General features: G+C 43.9%; 1 protein-coding gene across 1 annotated transcript in view; it reads left to right on the top strand.

Moving 5' to 3' along the window:
- The window catches only part of LOC119435471 (3'-5' RNA helicase YTHDC2-like), a 31,976-nt gene extending 10,634 nt beyond the window's left edge, over positions 1 to 21,342 (top strand). Inside the window, exons 8-13 of the mRNA XM_037702321.2 lie at positions 648 to 752; positions 7,901 to 8,066; positions 8,437 to 8,543; positions 15,598 to 15,869; positions 19,952 to 20,211; positions 21,338 to 21,342. Of these exons, the coding sequence (XP_037558249.1) occupies positions 648 to 752; positions 7,901 to 8,066; positions 8,437 to 8,543; positions 15,598 to 15,869; positions 19,952 to 20,211; positions 21,338 to 21,342 (915 nt within the window). The remainder of the gene's footprint in view (positions 1 to 647; positions 753 to 7,900; positions 8,067 to 8,436; positions 8,544 to 15,597; positions 15,870 to 19,951; positions 20,212 to 21,337) is intronic.
- The last annotated feature ends 1,920 nt before the right edge of the window (positions 21,343 to 23,262 follow it).

The following is a 23,262-nucleotide window of genomic DNA, read 5'->3' as shown; positions in this document are numbered from 1 at the left end:
GGTTTTGATAAAAATTAGTTTTGGTAAAAATTAAACTGAGGGTGGTGCTTTATTTGAGTGCACTAGAAAATACAATGAACTAGTATTCAAAAGTGTTCAATAATTGTGACAAATGATAGGACAGTCAGCGTTTAAAAATGTTGTGCCTATGCATGTGTATCCAGTGGCAGCAGTGACATCAAATGAGTGAAGCGCAGTCAATAGTTTCTCAGTACTATAGTCTCAGTCAATAGTTACTCAGTTAGCAGAAATGCGTGAAAAAAATTAAGCATTCCATTCTGGAAAATGCATGAGTCAAATTGTATCATGTTAATTGTGTACTTAAGACTGCAAACTGGGAGTGCATCGGTGAAGTTCTGCTGCAGTATGCCAGAAATTCTGAAGGTTTCGTCGAATACTCCTAGTTCACTTCGAGATATTTGTGTGACCGATGATAATTATACTAGTGGAACTGCAGTGTAGCATTATGTATCCAAATTACGCAGCTACTGTAGTAACATAGGTGGAGCTATGGCTAGTGCTGGCAATGACAGTAATAGTGTGTGGTTGTCATGTGGTATAGTGCATTGAGGACCAGCATGACTTATATTGCATGTCTTCACTATTCTTGTCTTGCCTTGAACTCATGTTTTGCTTTTGTGTTGCAGGCAAAGCTTCTTGTGCCACCTAACGTCCCCATAGCTGACTTTCTGGCACGAGCTCCGGATCCACCTGCGTTCTTAGTCACGAGAACAGCTGTCACCCTCCTGAAGGTGAGTCTTCCCTGTTCTCAACATAGTGCTTACCAGACCGCTCTTGATTTGGCAGTTTCCATTTAACGTTGACACAGTGTTAGCTACGCTGATATGAACTTTTCAATTGCCAGACAGAAGGAAGACTGCATTGCAGTAACAAATATTTTTAGGGCAGCTGTTACCCTCATCAAGGTGGCACTTCTTCAGCATAGTGCTACACAAGTAGCTGTGCTGACGAGAGCTTATTGAGGTGTCGTACCTGGACTGATAACCGTGTAAGAGATGAGGCAACGCAGATTATAATAGCTGTACTGAAAAACTTTATTATACCATGATCCAGTGAACTGACTGGCTTTGACGAAGTGCACACAGAATGAAGCGATGGGTTGCTGTCATCTTGATTCACCAAAAGCTTGTTTTCGTTGAGGGTCCGTATGCTTGGCTACACCACAGAGTCCAATAATAAAGTTTTAAAATGTTCAGTCACCATGGAAATCATGGCTAGTAAAAAAAAATATTTTTTTTTTACAATTTGTTGTAGTCATTGAGAAATCACATTGCCCCTTCTTTTGTTGTTCCTTGTGATTCAGTTCTGCTGTGTCCTATATCAGCAGCAGTTCTTTATTGCGCTTAAAGGGACCCTGAAATGATTTTGATGATATTGTACAAATGTACTGAGTCGTTAGGGTAGGTCCTTCTTATCATTAATTGACGCATTTAAGCATTCTACATAAAGCGTCTAGTTTATTAAAAGGTATTAAAAAAAGTCACAGGCCTGCGCAGCACATGCAGCGCAGTCACAGCGTACGCTGGTGGAGCGGCTCAAGAGTAGCTCCAATTTCAGCACCACGCACACCAGGGTCTTCGCGATAGTCTCTTCGCCTCGTTTTGATGAGAACGACCTGAACTGCCAGCCCGGCGTCGACGGCGAGCTGCGGCTTGTAATGCTCTCTGCACAGCAGTCTGCTGAGCCCAATGATGCCAGGCCGCGCAGGCCTGTGACATTTGCAGGCACCTTAACTAGATGGCGCCACCGTACTGGCGGAGGCTGGGGATCGATTTTTTTTTTTTTTTTTGATTGCATGCCTCATCTGAATGGTATCTCGTCATCTGCTCCTGCGCACGCTGCGTTTGCAAGCGCATTAACTAGATGGCGCCACCATACTGGCTGAGGCTCGGATCGTCTGCGCCTGCGTTTAAAGCGCATTTTTCCGGTGCCTGATAGCAAGCGCTTGCGTGGCTCGGGGTAGAGTATCTGGCTCCCACGCAGCGGGTGCGGGTTCAATCCCGGCGAGAACCGGATACTTTTTTCGCATTTCCAGCGATAGCGGGTACGAGCGCCGGACATCATCGCGAAACGAAATGGCTATTAGAATGATCCCATAACAGCTTACGCTGTAAAATGTGCATCGCTACCAATCGAAGCAGCGCCGCCACGCCCCTGAGTTTTCAGCTGCCCCCTCCCAATTGACGTACCATATTTACTCGATTGTAACGCGAGGGGTGACTTTTCATTGCGTCCATCAAGAAAAAATAGAAACCGCGAAAGTAATGCGAGGGGTGACTTTTGTTGTGTCCAGCAAAAAAAAAGAAAAAAGAAAACCGCTAAAGAAACGCGAGACCACCGCATGCATGACAAAGTCGCATTTTCGCCCGAAAGGCGAAGCATCAATTGCGATAGCAAATTAGTAGAGAGCTATACGGAGTAAAGATAGTAGTTTTATCGGCTGCATAAACTTGGAACACATTCACTTACTAACTGAATTAACAAGCATGGTGTCAGTGCGCCCAAGCAAACATGAATACATCACACTCGATGACCGCAGACAACCACTGTCAAAACGCTGGTGTGAGCAAGCGCGCCAGCAGCGGCGAGTGAAGGTTCACGCGGTCTATCGCTTCAACGGAAACTGAGCGGCGGAAGCACAGCGCATACAAAGGTCAAAGTCGTGTGGAGATCACTTTCAAAATACGGTGCGTGTGACAGCCTGCAGCCATGCAAAGTACAAGTACACAGTTGCGGCAGAGTAGAAGAAAGCCCCCTCCCTCGCACGCTGCCTTCCTGCTTTTCCTCCTTTCACGTGGGAGATTGAGGCGCCAGTTCCCCTTGTGTCTGGGGAACTAAACATCGCCTCCGCTCCCTCCCTCTCATTCTCCCACGGCCTTTCGCACAACGGAATACGCAGCGTTTGCTCTCCGCCGTGCATTCGCTCTCTGTGAAAGCGCGCGTCCTTCGCACTCTTTCACTCGCACATTTCACTCGTTGATTAGAATTGGGTGCATCGTTGCACTTTTTATACAACTTGAATTTCGGTATTCGAATGTAACGTGAGCATTGACTTCAAGTAGCAAAAATCTGGAAGAAAACTAGCGTTACAATCGAGTAAATACGGTAGTTCGCACAGTTGACGTCAGTTGGGCGAGCTATCCAATTTACTACCCAGGTCGCGTCATCAATAATTTTTACAACTTTATGGTGGACAAATCTTTGGCATAGTTGGCATGTTCGTTAATTTGTTTCTAAAATAAAAGTAACAGAAAGAGAATGCATAATGACAACTTATCACTACATTGATGCACTTCCGGCACACAACAAGTGTTCTGCTTGTGTTACAACGATCTCCGTGTTGATGTGAGCTGCGCAATCAATGTTGGTCTCGAGCATTCTTTTCATGAGCACCCTGGATTGCCCTTGTTACATTGTGGGCTGCAAATCTAGCGATCAGCGACATGTTTTACACTTGGTTACAACAATAGTAGCTCTGTGTTTGGCTGGCTAAGCTCTGTGCCACCAGGTGGCTGCACCGTGCCGTATGCTCAGGCCGCTTACGTTTATGCTAAAGCCCCTTCATCACAGCGGTAGTAAGTATGGATCGCGGGGCTTTAGTTCGCGCCTCCGCCCATCCATCAAAACACCAAGCTCGCCTGCAGTTACTGCAATACTGGACATGCTCGGCGCTGCGACAGAATGCGCACGCTGCTTGGATAGCCCTCACGGGGGATCAATGGCCAGGGGGCTAGCGGAGAGGTTGGATTGGATTGGGAAAACGTTTATTGAGCCTGCAGTAAAGCGCGCACGCGCGCTTTAGACTGGTCTACGTCGTCAGGTTGGAGAAGCTTCGTGCGCTGGCTCCAAGACAACTGGAATTGGACGTCAAGACGTCTCATCATGATGTAGAGCCGGTGAAGGCAGAGCTTAGCCCCAATCACTTGGCAAACAAGTTGAGAAGAAGAAGCATGGCTTGGGGAGAAGGGTAACTTGTAATCGTCCATAGTTCTCTTATTATGAGAGCTTCACCTAAATTGTGGCGCTACTGTTTTACTGTAGCTATACCCTACGCGTCTACAAAATTTATCTAAACCATTTCATAGACCCTTTAAGTGTTTTACATTTAACATTTACTTACGTATTGCATTATTCATAGTGCATAAAATAGTGGAATCTCATTGATATGACTTTCACAGAAAGTGGGAAATAAAACATGTTATCCGTAAATCGTACTATCCAAAATGATTTTCAAAACGGGAAAGTTTGCACGGTAGGCAGGGAACTAACTTTTCTTCGGCAGCATTGAAATAACTGGTCACCTCGCGCTGCAGTTTTTTTTCAATGTCTCCAAACAAGCTCCTTTGGAAGATAAAGAAAGTGCGTTTGGTCACTTAACTCGGTTTTTGCATGTTAAAAGAACCCCAGGTGGTTCAATTTATTCCAGAGTCCCCCACTAAGGTGTGCCTCATAATCAGATCATGGTTTTGGCACGTAAGACTCCATAATTTTTTTTTTTTTAACGAAGCTTCGAAGAGTGTCTAGTGCTTCAAACTTACCGACAAAGTCATTTCCTCGCACATCGTCATTGCTGTCTTTTTTTTCCTCGGCAGCCATTTCAGCAACCTCTGCTATGAAGTTGTGTGCAGCTCGCAAATCGCCACCTGTTCTTACGCGGACACAAGGTCCTGGGAAGAAATGTTCTAAAGTTCAAGTTCTCCCAGTCTGGGATGTCAAGCGTAGTTTCGAGATCCTCGTCGCCCAATGTGTTAGGCACACCAAAAAAAGGCTGCATTTCTTGAGGCAACTTGAAATGGTTTCTGGCTTCACGTGCCCCCGTGACATTGCCAAAAAGTGTATGGTGCCAAGGAGGTTAACCAAGTTTGTGTTCTTCTGCACAATCTTGGCTAAAAGCTGCCAGACCAAAATACTTCAGAAGTGAAACTTCACGTTTCTTGTTATGCCAGCTTCTAGGGGCTGCAGGTGGCTAGTTGTGTTAGGTTGCAAAAAAAAAAAAAATCTTTAAGCTCACGTGCAAGATCCATTCACTTCTTTTTCGGGTTCACTTCAAATTTGGAAATGTCAATCTTCTCTTTTAAAATTACTGGCTTACGTTTTCTTGACACTGTGTGGTAGACGCATTTCTAGAAGTAACGAAAAACTAGAGAACAAGGTTGCAAGGCAGCCTTAGAAATGAGACAGGCAACTGACACAATGAGGCCTGAAAGACAATCTTGCCATTTCAGCTGATGTAAGCCTCATTCAAGCCTTGAAACGCTGGAAACTCACTCTACCAAGGGCACCGCACATTATTCCCTTGAATTGTGGCCTCCATGATTTCGGTGCACCTTCATGCAGCTAATCACTGAGGCCTTACTTGCACTCATGAGGCCTTTGCTTGAGTGCACTTGAAATCGGGACAAGCTATGGTACGAGCTAATAGAAGTCTTCGATGGTGCTGGCCACAAACACTCCCACGTACAATGGGACCATTGGTCGCCAGTCGGTTCAAAGTGCATCAATCCAGGGAAGTGCCCTGTGAAGGAAGTTAATTAAACCACCACTGGAGGTCACAGTTGGTTGCACCCATGTGTGACCAAAGCCAGTGCAAACTGAGGAAAATCAACAGCTGGAGGCAGTGGGGCAAAGCATTGGCGTGTAGCAGATTCTTGATCTCGCTTGTTTCCTTACTTGAATGAAGTACGTGGGATGTTAGCTTGGTGTTTAGAACTGAATTGTTTGTACGCTTTGAAGCTTGCGATTTCGCCAGTCTTCACAGCATCATTTCCCGATCCAAAAGTCGTGCCACGGGCAGTAGTGGCTGTCATCCTGTGGCCTCGGCATCCTAGAAGTACCTGTCAAAATCAAATTTTGCACTCATCGTCATCATCAGCCTATTCTTTATGTCCACTGCAGCACGAAGGCCTCTCCCTGCGATCTCCAATTACCCCTGCCTTGCGCTAGCGGATTCCAATTTCCACCTGGAAATTTCCTAATCTCATCACCCCACCTAGTTTTCTGCCGACCTCGACTGCGCTTCCCTTCTCTTGGTATTAATTCTATAACCCTAATGGTCCACCAGTTATCCATTTTACGCAATACATGGCCTGCCCAGCTCCATTTCTTCAGCTTAATGTCAACTAGAATATTGGTTATTCCTGTTTGCTCTTTAATACACACCGCTCTCTTTCTGTCTCTTAACGTTAGTCCTAAGAATTTTCGTTCCATCGCTCTTTGTGCGGTCCTTAACTTGTTCTCGAGCTTCTTTGTTAACCTCCATGTTTCTGCCCCATATGTTAGCACCGGTAGAATGCAATGATTGTGCACTTTTCTTTTCGACGACAGTGGTAAGCTCCCAGTCAGGATTTGGCAATGCCTGCCGTATGCACTCCAGCCCAATTTTATTCTTCTATAAATTTCTTTCTCATGATCAGGATCCCCTGTGAGTAATTGACCTAGATAAACGTACTCCTTTACAGACTCTAGAGGCTGACTGGGGATACTGAATTCTTGTTCCCTTTCCAGGCGATTGAACATTATCTTTGTCTTCTGCATCTTAATCTCCAACCTCACTCTTACACTTTCTCGGTTAAGGTCCTCAATCATTTGCTGTAATTCGTCCCCATTGTTGCGGAATAGGACAATGTCTGCAAACCGAAGGTTGCTGAGATATTTGCCATTGATCCTCACTCCTAAGCCTTCTCAGTCTAAGAGCTTGAATACTTCTAAGCGTGCAGTGAATAGCAGTTAGAGAGATTGTGTCTGCTTGCCTGACCTCTTTCTTGATGGGTAACTTTCTACTTTTCTTGTGGAGAACCAATGTAGCTGTGGAATCTTTGTAGATATTATTTCCTAAGATATTCACGCATACTTCTTGTACTCATTGATTATGCAAAGCCTCTATGACTGCTGGTATCTCTACTGAATCAAATGCCTTTTCATAATCTATGAAAGTCATATAGAAAGGCTTATTGTACTCCGCAGATTTCTCGTTTACCTCATTTATGACATGGATGATCTGATCCATTGTAGAATATCCCTTCCTGAAACCAGCCTGTTCTCTTGCTTGATTGAAGTCAACCAAGGAATTGAAAAATTATAAGCCCATTAGCTTGCTTTCAGTATTGGGCAACACTTGACTTCAATTTTGCACTCGTGTTATCCCAATTCAGGTAAAAATATGATCATAATAAAAGTATGCCAATCCTTAATTTTTATATTACATTTGCAGGAAATGAAAATAAAACCGTGTTATCCCGAAAAACTTATTACGCAGGATCGTACCAACGAGATTCCACTGTAAATCTTTGCACTTTCTAGTGTGCATGTCATTATTTGTAGATCATGTATGGTAAGTAACATTCACATTGTGCAATTATTTGTCGTGTTCTAAACAGTTATTGTTTTTGCAATGTTCTGTTAATCATTAATAGCCCAGAAGTGACAACAATGTTACATGTATTTCAAAAGTGTCGGAATTTGTCTGCGAGACAAACACACAGCCTATCACACGCCACATGCATAACCAAAGCCTCTAGTCAGAAAACAGCATGCAAATTCCACATTGCCATTACAAGTGCTTGTGGAAGGTCTACAAGTTTGCTGCTTGCCTAATTGGTTTCACATTTGCCTGTTGTTGCATTTCATAGTAATTCTTGCACTTTTCTTCTGCCATTCTACCTGTTGTCATAAAAGCACAAGAGTTGCCAGAGCAACTGTGTGTGTGGGAAATGGTTGTTTTGGCTTCACACTACAACAAAAATGCCATTTAGGCAACTAAGGTGCCATTAACTGGCTAAGGTCAATAAATATACTGCAGTCTACTAATAAAGAGTTCATCAGTGTAGATTTCTTGCACTAATTGGGCTGTTTTTTTCTCTGTCACGATGTGCCTGGGCAGACCATCGATGCATTGGACCCATCTGAGCAGCTAACAGAGATGGGCCTACACTTGCTCGACCTTCCCATTGAGCCACACCTGGGGAAGATGGTGCTCTATGCAGTTGTACTCAAGTGCCTCGACCCAGTGCTTACAATTGTTTGCTGCATTGCTGTCAAGGACCCCTGTAAGTGCTGCATCATTGTGTATTGAACACACTTCACCCAAATGAAATCTAAACAAGACAGACGTTCACAGGAAGATGGAGACTTGAAATGGCCAACAGCGATTGGACAAGGGATGTTTCAGGTTCGAAACAACATCTTAACAAGAAACGCTTGTCGTCATTCTCTTTTCTCTGACGAAGAAAAGTCTCCTTGTCAAAATTTTGGCTCCAGCCTGAGACATCTTTTGTACAATCACTGTTGGTCACTTCACTCAAATGAAGTTAGTTCAGTTGGCTTTAAAGTAAAATTGGGAAGCTCTTAATGCATTTGAGAATTCCAACAACCTTATTTATGCATTTGGCTATTTTTTTTTCCATCTGCCTTCATTAGTTGTGCTCCCCACGCAACCGGGCCAGAAGCGACCTGCTTACTTAGCGAGGCGCAAGCTGGCTGGTGGCACCTACAGCGACCACATGGCTCTTCTTGCAGCATTTCAGGTTGGTGGCATTCAAGTTTGCACATTGCTCGTGATGTCACAGTGGAATTATCCCATGAACAAGGAAAGGAGGAATAGCCTGAAAGCTGGCTCTGAACAGCCTGCAAGTCATTGAAAGGCATCACTCATGTCATTTCGCCCATTCCTGTCGACATTATTTTCATGGCTGCAAAATCGTGAATTTATGCTGGCTCATCCAGTGCTCCATTCTTGTTTTGCAGATTATGTGGATAAATGTTCTCGTCTGTGTTATCAAGCTGGGGTATATGTCAACCCCCATGGTTGTACAGTGAAACCTCATTAATTCAACCCTTGTTAATTCAGATGATTCAGACTCATCCTCTGGTCCCAGCAGGCATATGCATTGTTTAATGGAATCAAACTCTTATTAATTCAGACTTATATGGCCACGTGCCGGCTAATTCAGACAACTCTCAGAGCTCAGCAAGTACGGAGCGCCGCAAATGTGCACCGCAAAAGAGCAAACGAGGCACTAGTGTCCAACCGAAACGAAGCAGCGTAGCGTGCATTGGCATAGTCATCAGCGGAAATCATTCCTGAATGACAGGAATGCTGTAATGCTTCGTGCCTATTTGTACACTTCCTGCCTTTATTCTTGTGTTTACCGCCACGCATAACACCTCGTTGGCCATGTGACTTCATAGGTAGTTTCCATCCATAATCGTGTCGACAGCGCCCACGGTTTTGTCTGCAATGGTTGTGGCAAACAGTAGTTTTGTTTGCCACAACCAATGTGTCAGCTGAGTGCCATCATAACTGCTGTGTCGCTATCCATGATCACACCGTTAGAGACAGCGGTTTTGTCCACAGTGGTTGCCTACACGACGTCACAAACACTGTGAGCTGTCAGGAATGAAGAGCGCCGGCTACATCATGATGGACGGACAATCTGGATGTGTGCGCAGTATTGAAAAGGGTGTCTCTGATGAAGACGCACGGAGTGGCCACGCTGTAAAGGAAGTCGCGATTGCCTTCACTGCTGCAAGCGCCAGTCAGTTACGAGATGACGAGACTGAACCTTTCCAGAAATGCGCATAAACCATCAGTGGTAGCCGCATACTTTTTGGGAAAGGTTCATTGCAGCTTCCGCACTGCTTTTGTGCAAAATAGTAGCAGGATTTGCTGATTCATTCAGTAAATAAAAGCATGTTGACGTACTAAGCATTCGTCACTGTTTTTTTTTTTTTTAATCCTCGATAATTCAACATTTGGTTTATCTGAACATTTTTTTCATTTGCAGGAAATCTGAATTAACAAGGTTTTACTGTACAGGTAACTTAGTGCCTTTGGATTAGCAAAAACATTGTTATGGCTGGTTAGTGTCAGCTGAAAGCTTCTGTTTTGCCATGACAAAACGGTAGCAAACAGGTATCTGGAAGGAGTAGCGAGCAAATTAGTCTTTTCGTTTTGCTTTGAAATTTTTCCTTCCTTTCTGCACGTTTTAGAGGGTAATTTGCATGAGTAATGTGCATGCTTATCTTATGCTCAGTTTGTCCTAAAACTAGTGACAAATTTGAAGTTCACTAAATAGAGTTTGCTTTGGCATAGCTAATGCAGATCAAGGAAACAGGAGCACCAACTTTACCCTGTTCATTTACTTCAGTTTAGAGAATGTGCATACAATGGCTATTGTAATGAATGCATTGAATTTGCTAAACAGCTAAAGGACACATTTTCTGCTAAAAAGTTAAAAAGTGTCACCGAAGCTGAACCTCGATGCCATTGTTTATGGTAGTAGGTATTCACCTGGCTTTTGCAATGACTTGTTTTATGGCTTGTTGCTATGACTTTTCTCTGTTTATTGTTTACTGTTTATTTCAGTACCTGCCAGCAGCTGTAAAGCCTTAGCGACAGGTCACTAGTACATGCAAGAGCATGAACATAATAAAATACGAAGACAAAACTGCATTTTCACCAATATTGCATGTTTAAGTGAATATACGAGGCATGAGTACATGACGCACTTACAGTAGAAATCACACTAGCCATTTTTGTGCAGTTTAAGGAGCACTAGCTGATGCACACTTTGTCAAACACTTTCGTCAATCAACATACACTGTGTCCTCTTGACTGCAGGTTGGTGTGGTGTAACCGACAAAAGCATTTATGTTAGTTTCTGCTGATCTGCCTTGCTCAAACCTATGTTGAAGTGGAGAAATCTTGCCCTTAAAATATGCATACAGTCCATGTATTACCATTTCAAAAACCTTAGAAGACCCTGAGAGAAGAGAAACAGGCTGAACGTTTTTCATGTCACAATGATCACTAGCCTTAACACAGGGACTATAACTGTTGTTTTTCATTCGGACGGAAAAAGCTCACTTTGTAAAGAAAGATTAAACACGTAGATCAAAATAGGAACAAAGATTACTCCGCAACCTCTGATTATAAAGGAATGCCATCGTACCCTGTCGAGAATTTTGCCTTCATCTTTTTTTTATGCAACGGGAAACCTTGAGCTCAGTGACAACAAAAAAAGATTAAAAGTCTGAGGCTTGACCTCCCGGTCCCAACATGGGACTAGCCAGGCAGGTGGCAACACCCTGTACAAGACCAGAATAAAGTTTTTTCCATCTATCCATCCAACCATCTGCCAGTGTGACGTCATCTATCAAGGCTAATGCTGAAGAAAAACAGGAGCCTAAGTGCTCTGCGAACAAGTTGCAGATATCTTCTGGCTGAAAGTAGGTCATACCAATGTTTTTAAGAACAGCCGAACTTACTTTGTCTTTTCTTTGCATCCTTTCATAGTGTCAGAAGCTTTGAGGGTTATTTTTTAAGTTAACTTCAAAGATTTTCATGGTAACACATTTCATCGTGATGTAAAATCTATTTGACCACTGTTTGGCAAATAGCAAACCTTTTGTAATAATATTCGTCGTTGGTTTCCTTATTAAGTTTATGGTACCTTCGTTTCCTGCGGAAGTAATATTTCAGCTTATGCGAAAACCAGCCAGGGAATTTCCTATTTCTTCCACAGCATTTGGTATACAAGCTTTCATAGCACTTTGTACAGTATATGTAAGCTGGTCCACAAATGAGTTAACATCATTCTTATATAACAGGTTAGACCAATCCCAGCTGCGAAGGCGATTGGAGAAAGCACAGCAGTCTCTGCGACAGTACACGTATTTAGCGATTACATTGATCTCGACTCTGAATAAAAGACAAATAAAAGGAAAGTGTGAATGTAGGATGAAAAACGGCAACTGGAACGAGAACATCAAATGCATCACAAATGCGAAAAATTGGCATGTTTGATAAAAACAGGTCTAAAACATTTCCCGCGCAATCAGGCGCCACAATGTTTCGACAGAAACCATTGTAGCTTACAAAGTCGACAAAAAAGCCCGCTTTTTCACGTACTAGGGCACACTTACTTCCGATTAAATCTGTGCACCAGTCAACCTTTGGCTGATAAAAATCTCCATAAATATGTACTTTGTATGTTGAAAAGTAAATTTGATCTTGTAGCGTTCTAAAGTGCCTCATAAAGACATGGGCAATAGAGCTCGGAGGAAAGTAATAACAGTTCACCAAGTAGTCTGTGCCATCAGATGCTTGTCATTTCAGCCACACACATTCGTTAAACGTTTCAAGGGCTTTCCGCCTAAACGAATGAAGCTTCAACTTGCATGCTAGTAAAACACCGTCGCCAAGCCTAACTGTATCGACGTACTTTCTGTCCGCTCTCAGTACAGAAAACTCATCAGTGAAATAAGACTCACTTTTGCATGACTCGTTTAACCATGTCTCCGTTATGCAAATAATATAACTAGAACCAAGTATATTTGCAAAAAAAATTTCGCGTTTAATTCTCAAACCTCTCATATTTTGGTAATAAACATTAGCCTGACATCATCAGATTGTTCTAATGTTAAGAAAATACCGAGAGGGAGACGGCCTTCCAATGAAAGAGCAAAACACACAAACATTTGGCCACACATTAGTTTTGTTGACAAGCTCGAGATATTCATCTCTCGAACCTGCACTCACTAGGCACTGGTTGCCTAGTGAATGCCTATTGTAGCTATGATTGCTTTGTTGCTATGGGGAACATATGTACAGTGTGAAGCTAGGTGGGGAAAGGGGTTCAATTGTTAACAGCAACATCAACATTCAGATTCAGTGGCCCTTAATAACATTATTACTTTTTTTTCAAACTAGCTTTGAACAATGTATGTATATGTGGTAAAGTTAGTGGGCCATTCTAGTTCACTGTAATATAATTGCATTGCTTACAAAATGAATGTGTATATTCACTTTCATTAAAACCACGTTTGGATTCCACTGCACTTAAGCTGTCCATTGATGCCCATTTGGGATCCCTTTTACTACAACAATACTGTTTACAATATTGTATGTTCAATGTAGCTTTGCAGTAACGACAATATTAGTTTAAATGCGGTGTGTTTGCACTAGAATTCTTAATCGACACTCTTACTGTTTTATGTGTGTTACAAATATTAAGTAAACATTACACAACTCGCACACAGGTACTTGAAACAACTACAGAGGTTGTGTGATTTAGCCAGCTGGTGTTGTGATGCTGCCTATGGACATTTTAAGAGGTGAACGAAATCCTACCATCTTTTACTGTAAAGGATGAAAGCAAACATTAGGCCTGTGTCATCACTGATGTTTCTATGTCTTTATGTTTAATAATCTTTTTAATGGTAAACATGTCCTGTAGTAAATAATAACTACAGTAAATCCAAATATAATGAACCTGGATAAAGCCAGTCATTCTCTATATCGAAAATGTGAAACTTGCTGACCAATACCCACGTCAAATAACTTGCTTATAACAAACTGGACATGGGAGAAAGGCACCCGCTGCCATTGCCTTAAACCTGTTTGCATGCCACTAATGCAACGTTCAGGGGAGTTATGTTTATTGTGATCTGTCATTGTTTGTGTGTGTTTTTTGTTCTTGTTTTTTTTTTTTCAAGCATGCAAGAATGCTCATAAGTATATCGGAAACATATCAAACGCTTACTCAAGTGAGTTGATTGCATCGAGTTACTTACACATATGTTGCTGTGTTGCTTACACATGCCACTGTGAGAGATAAGCGACTGGGGTGTGATCAGCACTCTGGCAGGGCTTTATTATTTATTTATTTTTATTTTTTTTTTTTTCAATCACGCAGCTTGATGGGGGGGGGAGGGGCTTAGTGCTCTAAATAATGCTTCTCCAAGATGACAACAAAGCTGCAGCACCATTCCTAGTGACGCTGAGAAACAGTTCAAGGCATTGGAAAAAATTGCGTCCAATATATGTAGTTTTGTTTTCAATAAATAGATTATTTGCTTGCTTCTTTGTTACACTAAAGATAACAAATTACTGTTGACTTCCATTAATTTGACCCTGACGAGACTGACGAAATCGACCGAATTATCTGGCAGGTCAAATTAAACAAGATACAGAAAAAACATCAATGCATGCCGTTGATTGACTTGGCACTATTTGCCCAATTCTAACACTCTCCGAATCAAATGCACGTCCGCTTTCTGTGTCCAAAGTACAAAACTAACATAGAAATTATTATAAAGTTCCCAAACAGAGTGGAAAGCAAACGTGCACATCATCTTTTAGAGAGAAAAATTGACAATAGTCTAATGTGTGTTGCATAATAACAGCCAGTTTCCTGAAGTCAGCTTCGCCGCAATGCAGCCGTGTTATGTGGTGAAGCATATGAACGCCGTGACTGCGGTTTCAATTTTGTATCCGGTTGCAGCGACGCAGGCAATTTTCCGCCCAATTTTCTTGGAAAAAAAGTTCACGTTAGAACAGGGTAAATACCTTAAGCAGACATTGTGAGCTACCGTTATGGCTTTAATAATCTTCCTAGGGCAAGCCGAAAATAGGCGTTTTTGACGCGAGATTGATGTGTGTTCAACGCGTTCACTGTCATCTAAGCTCCGTCAAGACTTGCTGCCACTAAAGGAATGGCTAGTGGGGTCACCATAGGGGTCAGGCATGCTGTATGGTCAAGTTTGAATGATCTGGTGAAGGCCAATTTTAGGATCCAAAAACAAAAGTTCTGGCCCCTAGAAATGCATAGGCGCCAGCCAGGACCTTCTGTCAGGATCGAACTAACCAAAAAAAGTTGTCGCAGTTTCACCTGAAAGGCGAAGCATCAATTGTGATAGCAAATTTGTAGAGAGCTATACGGAGTAATGATAGTAGCTTTATCAGCTGTATAAACTTGGACGTGCAGCAGCACCGGCAACACGCAGAACTGTTGTCGACGCCATCAGCGTTTTGCCCGTGTTCGCACAAAATGCGTGCGGCGTTGGTGACTGTTGCCAGAGCCTCTGATATAAGTAGGCACTTGGTGCCGCAGCTAAACGTCGCCTCCCTTCCCTCCCCCTCCCCCCCACGGCCTTTCGCGCTTCGGAAGAAGGTGCGTTTGCTCTACATATATGGTGATTGTAAAGGAGGAAAGATACGCCTACTTCTGGAGCCCTTAAGGAAGCACGGCGCAGAACGTGCGTTTGTTCTCCACCATGGGTTCACTCCCCGTGAAAGCGCGCGTCCCTCGCGCCCTTTCACTCGCACATACTGTGTTCGGCGGCACGCGGCGACGATTTCATCTCCACTGACGTCATACGGAACCTCACGACGATGGCGACACCAACGGCAGAAATCTGCTTTGGAGTGTCCATATAATTGCTATCGCAATAAAAATTAAATTAACTGGAGTCAAATTAACTGGAGTCAAATAATGGAAGTCCATTGTATATCAAACTATATTTAGCATATTAGCTTGTCTGTTATAACCAGGTTCAAGTGTAAACCAAGAAAAAGCTGTTATGAAGTACGTGAACTTTGCTTACAAAACAGAGGTTCACCGGAAGATGGAGACTTATTCATCAACAGCGGTCACATAAGGGACGTCTCTGGAGCCAGTATTCTGGCAAGGGGACTTGCCTTAATGAGGACGAGTCCCTTTGTTGAAACATTGGCTCCAGCGATGTCTTTTGTTCAATCACTTTTGATCATCCAAACTTTGCTTGTATTTCTTACAGCGCTGGCAGAAGGCCCGTGCCGAGAACTCTGAGCGCTACTTCTGTGAGCGGCACTTCGTGTCTGGCGCCACCATGTCCACCGCATTGGCTGTACGGGGCCAGCTGCTGGGCCAGCTTCGGGCATCGGGCTTTGTGCGGTCACGTGGCGGTGGTGACATTCGTGACCTCAACACCAACTCTGACAACTGGGCTGTGGTCAAGGCAGCTCTCTGTGCAGGCTCCTACCCAAACCTCCTGAGAGTTGACCGGGAACGCCGGCAGCTGGTTGCCCAGTGAGTGCATATTGTAGCGAGGATTACAAGACAGTGTTGCCACCCCTGAATGCCAAGTAACCTTTACTGTGACACCTCCAAAACCCTCACAAAAATCTCTTTAGTATGAAAAAGTTCCTAGCTTCATATTTGCTTCTTATGTTTCATGACCCACCGCAGTGGCTATGCTGTTGCACTGCTGAGCACGAAGTCAGGGGGTTTGACTTCTTGCCATGCAATTAAATTCCAGTGGGGGCAGAATGCAAAAACATTTGTGTATTTGGACTTAGGTGCGCATTAAAGAACCCTAGGTGGTCAAAACTAATCCGGAACTTTCCACTATAGCATCCCCCATAGCCCGCTGTGTAGGTTCAGGATATTAAACACCACATTATTGTTTGGCGCTGCATTCCCGTGGTTTTTTCTAAGCGTGGTTATAGCAAACAGTACATAACCACTTCATTTCAGTTAGGTACTGTCGCTGCTCTTGTCTCACTCATTTGTGATTATTTTTGCAGGGCTACCTGTGCTTCTTAGCTCATTGTCCAATGACAAAAGCATTCAGAGACAACTGCCGCGGAGCCAAATGCCTCTAAGTTAACGGTCATTTGAGGCTATAGTGATGGCAAGACCAGGCAGGTAGTGTGAATTACTCAATTTTCAGAATTACTTTATCTTGCCCCCCGAGCCGTCAATCAAGGGCAGGCAAGCAGGTCTGGGACTTATTCATGCCTCGCTGTTGGTGAAGTGGAGTCATGTGGTTGTGCTGGTGCTGTTTCTGTGGAAACACGGGTTGTTGGCCGGGCCTTTTTTCTTGTTTTTTTTTTGTTTTGACTCGCGTTGGTGCCATGGAAGTTGCTCTTGATCGCAAATCCTGATATCGCGTCAATTGCATTGCTGCTCAGCATGATCGCCGAGATCCAAAAGTGTACACTGAGAGGGTGATTGACGAGGGAAGGTGTGTGCAGCAAGGGGACTCTGAAAAGGAAAGGCAAGGAGAAGAGGAATGTCACTCCCTTTAGGTTATTGAGGGGGCTTACACTCCAATCGCTCAATGTGAACGCCAGATGTCTAGATGCTTCTAGTGAATCTTGTGAGTGGCAAAGTGAAGCCATTCACATGCAGTAGCTTGGTTTTGAGCTAGTTGGCGCTGTCAGATTACCTAGAAACGCTTTTGAATAAACCTAGCTTCTTCACAACTTCTGTTGGAAAACACCTCCATTCACTTCACAAGCACTTAATACTAAAATAGTATGAAAAATACCTTTAGGCTCCTTTTTAACACTTCTTTAATGCTTCAGAATGCAAGGCATTGTGACTGTTACCCCACTTAATCCTCTAAATTAAAATTTGCATGCTCAAGACAGCTCCAGTAATAAGATATACGTGCTATAGACTGCTCCAAACTGAGAATCTGTCTGCTCCAGTGAGCTCCAGAATGAAATTTGATCTGCTACAAAAATTGCTACAAAATCACTTTGGGCATTCCCACCCCTGGCACTAGCAGTGTTCATAAGTAGCTTTCAGTGAAGTGGTAGTTTTAAAATAGATCTATGAAATGTATATGTCTAATTCCTAGAGCTAGAGTCACTGTGGGCATGACTGTGTGCAGTCCCATTGGTATGAAAGTTCTCACGACCGTTCAAGTATTTCTGCAAGTTTGGAGTCATGGAAAAAGATTTTCCGTGTCATTACTGTTTCAGCCATCTGTCCATTTGCTAATTACTACCTAGTTTATGGCATCTACATACTTCAGGAATAGGAAGCACACTTTAAACTGTGAGGTTTTTCCCTATCTGCTAGAATTTAATGAACATAGACTGGGTCTTGTTCCTACAGCTTACTCCATGTATCCTGAAAATTTGAAATGGTTTATTTATCTCAAAGTAAACATGTAGTTTCTGTTGAATCTTGTTAAAGGATTGGCCAGACACACGAAATAGATGTACAGTAAACCTTGATACAGTGAACTTCAATATAAAGAAATTCTCGATATAGTGAAGTATTTAACTTTTCTGTAACTAACTGTACTTCTTGTCTATAGAACACCTTGTACAGTCGTATCTCGATAACTCAAACTCGAAGGGGCCCAAAAATTTGTTCGAATTAAAAAAAGTTTGAATTAAAGGAAGGACTTTTTTCTTTTTTTAAAATATTCGAGCACTATAGCACGATGCATGAACGGTGCGAGTCGTGAAATATCGCGGCGCGTAAGCGCATAGAGCGCAACTGCCCACGCTGGCCAACGCTCGGTTCCCGATAACGGCAGGAAACGAAAATTCAGGGAGTGGACGGCGCCGACATGGCGGCGGCGCGCCGCGCAGAGACCGTGGAATGTGAGGGAGGAGGGCGGCAGGGAAGCGGATTTGGCCTTGGCAACTCCGCCGTTTTGGTGGCTCCCCTCGCCCCAGGGCGGCGCCAGGGCTATGCTGGCGCCGCCCTGGCGCCAGCATATCCCGCTCCCTGAAGTTTCGTTTTCTGCCGTTATCGAGAAGCGAGCATTTGCCGGAGTGGGCCTTCGCCGCTGCATTAAGGGGTCTCTCCAAAGCTTTTGTTCTATGGCGGTGTTGGAGCAATGCCGGTCGGAGGCGCCGCCGCATTATTTGACACGCTGCTGAGAGCATTGTCGGTCCTCGGTATGTTCGAATTAACCATCGCAAATGCTTTTGCATTTGAATTACCGAGCGTTTTCACCCATTGAAATACACATAACTTTGACGGGACCACAGCGTCAGTTCGAATAAACCCGCAGGTCGAATTTACGAGATTCGACTGTATATTGAACTTCAATATAACGAAGTTTTTAAAGGGAAAATGGAGACATCCACCCAAATGTAGCAATTGCTACAAAGGAAACCTATACGGTTTCCTCGAAAGAAAAGCCTCGCAGTTGAAGAAAAATTTGTCCTGGTCGTCCTGGTCCGCTGAACTATTACGTCATAACGAAGTGTGTTTATACACCATTTCAATAAAATTAAATTTTACTGCTGCCGCAATGGAATACCAAGACAATAAATTTAAACTTCCACGGACAGACACAGATGGTCAGATAGTTGAATTACATGTGGCCGTTTGCGAATGCACCTCTCATATCGCACGACCAAGAGCGACCGCCGAAGCGTTTCGTTTAAAGACAGGTTCCGCTAAGATTCTATCGTGCCCCGGACACTGTATGCTTTAGGTGCGAGTGAAAGTTCGTGAGGGTGAGCGGAGAAGGGTGGTGGCTTGATGAGCTCCATCTTCTGTGCGAGCAAGGGGAAAGGGGGAAGGGGTAGTGGGGGGCAGGTTGGCACGCGTCTCCTTTTCTAGCGTGGCGGTGAATGCGCATGGCTGTCAGCGTGGCTGAGCACATATGCAGCCTGCATAACCTGTTTTTCAGGCAATCTGCCACGTGTGCAAGGACTGGGCGAGCTGAGATGGCGTGGTGTCTTCCTGCACGTTCACTGCAGAGGTTGTGTAATTTCAAGTTTCGAAGGTGCAGTGTTGCAAGAGGCAGATGAAGCGTTCGCTTCCCGCTGCTGGCACTTTGCATGATAGCGTCATACCACTGCGAGTGACACTATGAACCGTGGGGGTCGAGTGAATGTGACAGCGTGGCTGGCTTTGCTTCACGCCGCCAGATGTCTAGATGCTGTATGAGCGCTATTTCAGTGATGTGAAGATATCGTTGACACAGCATGAAACCGTATCTATTGTTACCGATTCTCAAATTCAACAAAATTTGCTTTTTCCAATTGCCCAATCATTCAGAAAATTTTCCGGTCTTCCGTGTAAGAAAAATCTGTGCTTATTTGCACAAAAGATCGAATTTCAGCATAACGAAGCAAATTGACGACATTACCGGTTTTGCTATATCGTGGTTCCACTGTATGTAGTGGAACTTTGTTACTAGAAAGACAGCAATGAAATGTTACAGTTGAACTTGATTTGATAGCTCACATGCAAGCTTGATTTCAAGAAGTCCGTCAGCATTGAAGGGGATTTGAATCAGAACTGCATCATTGCATTGACAAAGTGAACCTACAGTCCAATAATCGCTGGAAATACTGGAATCCGAGACTGTTCTTATTCCACTAATCTCCTGCGTAATCTCGACCTCCCAGGCGTGCCTCGCGAGTGCGGTTTGGGTCACGTTCAGTCCTGTCCCAGCCGGAACCTCATAGCTTGGGTGCACCAGGAGCAGCCAACACTCGTGACGGGGTTGTGGCCTCGTTGCCCACTGACTGGCTCATCTATGGCGAGTTGGCCAGAGCGGGGCCCACAGCCTTTGCCCACATGTGCACACTGGTCTCGCCCGTAACAGTGGCACTGTTTGCTGGCCCCCAGCGCCTTCCTCTGGATGCACTGTATGAGCCGCAAAATGGTGCGTACCTCTTTCGACTTAACGCTCAATTGCAACGAAATATTGTTTTGGTTTAATGTGCTATAAATGAGTATATATACAGTCGAATCTCAAGTATGTTACATCCAAATTATTGGATAACACCGTAAATCTAAAATGTTTCCCACCGATATCAGCATGCGACAAATATGTGCTTTTCATGAATATCTGATATAACAAAGGTATTTTCATGTCAGGTGCGACTTCATTATAGCATAGCTCGACTGTACTTTTGAAGCAATTATTGGCAAAGCTGCAGGGCTGGTAATTGTGTAATTTTCTTATTCACAGCCTTTAAATGCAGTTTAACTTGGATATAATGAATTATCGGGTACTACGAAGTAAACTTAAGATTTGGTTGACCACGCTTTATTTCAGTGGCCTAAACCATCGCATAACGAAACGAAAGTACAAGGTCCAACGCAATATCAGATATAGCGAAGTGAGTATTTGCTCACTCACAGTAAAACACGTTTCTTGGGAAGCAGGCATTCCAGAGCGGTATTCTCAGTCAATCAATTTTGGCGCTACAATCACTTTCGTGTGACTCGGCACTGAACATGTTGGCATCTACAAGCAACAGCGTCCCTGACACAGTGCCAATATAGAATGCTTGTCAATGTGCGAGAAGTGCCGTCGCCTGTACATGCCAACGCTTACAATGTCGAGTCACGAGAAATCTCACAGAATTGTATTGCCAACAGGAATTGACTGAGAATATGGCCCCTGGGTGCAGTGAACTATAATATATTGTCTTCGCGCTGCATCTTATCACATGTGTCGTGCGAAGTGGTGCTTGTAATGATGGCGTCGTCGTTACTCCCTATTGAACGTGCCTAGCAAACCGTTCCTCCAGTCCGGAGCGCTCGTCTGTCGTCTGACAAGGCACGCACTCCAGACCGGCCGTGCTCCAGTGCACAACGTGCATCACCGCAACGCGCCTTCAATAGTCGGCGACTGCAATTGCGTATTTTGTAAAATTAATTCACGTTTGTTGGTGAAGTAACATGCGTGTGCGTCATGCCGCGCGGTGTTGTTCATGTGTAGTTGATCGGTTGCTGGGCGGGCATGAGTTTTGCTGGCCTCCAATCTGACTGGCACACCGCAGCATAGCCGTTATTACCGAGTTCGACGAGATGGCACCAAGTGGCCAACCTCAGCAATAATAGCAGTGGGATGACTTGCCAGTCACATTGGACATTATGCTTGGCACAGTGCCAGGAGGATGTTCTCGCATGTCAACATTGATGAGTCAAATTACTGCTCACACGATATGTCCCAAAACTCATTTTATCTCCAAAAGGAAATGACCGAGAATACTTCCCTTGCGGGTGGCTTGCAATGTTGACACACGGCGTCGCACTTGCCTTTCTCTCACATAGACGCAATCACAGATATTTTTCATCAATATTATTGGGGACGTTTATAATGAATATTGTTTATAACGAAGTAATTTTAGTGGCAACTGCGACTTCTTTATAACGAAGTTCAACTGTAGCACTTAACGTATTTACTCGATTCTAACGCGCCCTCGATTGTAATGCACACCTCATGCTTTCATACAGAAATACAACTTTCTCTCATTTGGAAAAAGAAAGATTTACTCCCGCTGTACTTAAGTTACGATGAATAACAAAAGTCGCAGTTTCGCCCGAAAGGCGAAGCATCGATTGCGATAGCAAATTAATAGACTGCTATACGAAATAAGGATAGCAGTTCTATAGGCCGTTTAAACTTGCAAACATTCGCTTACTAAATAAATTAACAAGCACAGTGTCTCACGCACACAAGCAAACTGAACACTTTTCACTTGTTGACCGCGGAAACCCGCACTCAAAACGCTGTACGAAGCATGGCGAGCAAATTGACCTTCGTGCTAGCATGCCTCTCGCTTCAACACGACCTATAAGCCGCGAAAACACAGCGCACAGCGAACTTTTCCCGCAGCAGATCGCTTTCAAAATAGGGCCAAGGCGATCGTATTGCCGAAGTGGAGCGTCGCAGAATACGTCCTGCTTCGGTGCACTGAAACCATTCCAAGTCGCTTTGCTGGAGAAAATCCTCTCCTTCCGTTTGCGCCAGTCCTGCATGCAAGTTTCGGATTCTCCGGACGACCGTGATGCGACCCCATTTCCATCCGTCTCTGCACACATGATCACGTTCCTTTTAAATGCGGCATCATGATGAACTCGGCACTTTATGGTGATAGAGCAGACGCAGAAAATGGCAGGACAGAGGGTAGACTAATGCCTAAGCAAGTGTACTGCAGCACACGGAGGAAGCTACGGCAGCTAGGCTAGACTGTAAGGCTCGAAGCACGTGCGATACGGCCATATTGAAATGCCGACGGCTATATGGTAACGCAGATTTAGGGTGGTACTCGATTCTAATGCGCACGCAATTTTTGAACCTGTTTTATCGGAAAAAAAGTGCGCGTTGATTCGAGTAAATACGGTAAGCAGACGACACATGCACATGATCGTTAGTGGATAGGGCACAAAATCCACCTCTTGAGATTTTCAGCGTGGTATGGGCGCTTCCCAATCTCTGCAGCCATTCCAAGGAGCCGCACTGGTACTCCATGTTCTAAGTTTTGAATTTCTTGTCATTTAAGGCAAGCGGTTATGGCATCGCTTTTTTTTTTTTGGTCTCAATTTTAAAAAGTTAATTTTTTCGAACTTTTCGTGATGCAGCCATTCATATTTCAAACGTAAAATTTTTCACAGAAGCTCCTCTGTACCTACACTACAGGAAGCTCGTCCTTTTTTTTATGCAGCCAAAATTTCATTGCGCTTGTCTTTTATTTAACCCTTTCATGTCTAAATGTTATCACTGAATTGAAACATTTATTTTTCGTGCATCTGAACAACAATATTCGGGCAAAAGTATAGAAAGAAATTCCCAGTGAAGGTATGGCAACAAATTGAAAGCAGCATATGGTTCTTTGCACTTTTGTAATTCAAATTCATAATGGTGGGAAGTGTGGTCACAAATTATTGGAAGGTCAGTTTTGTGCCGCCCAAGGCAGGTGAT

The sequence above is a fragment of the Dermacentor silvarum genome, unplaced genomic scaffold (assembly GCF_013339745.2).
Source record: "Dermacentor silvarum isolate Dsil-2018 unplaced genomic scaffold, BIME_Dsil_1.4 Seq731, whole genome shotgun sequence".
In the NCBI taxonomy this organism is placed as follows: Eukaryota; Metazoa; Arthropoda; class Arachnida; order Ixodida; family Ixodidae; genus Dermacentor; species Dermacentor silvarum.
Note: the sequence above shows the minus strand (reverse complement) of the source record. Positions and strands in the feature narration are given on the sequence as shown.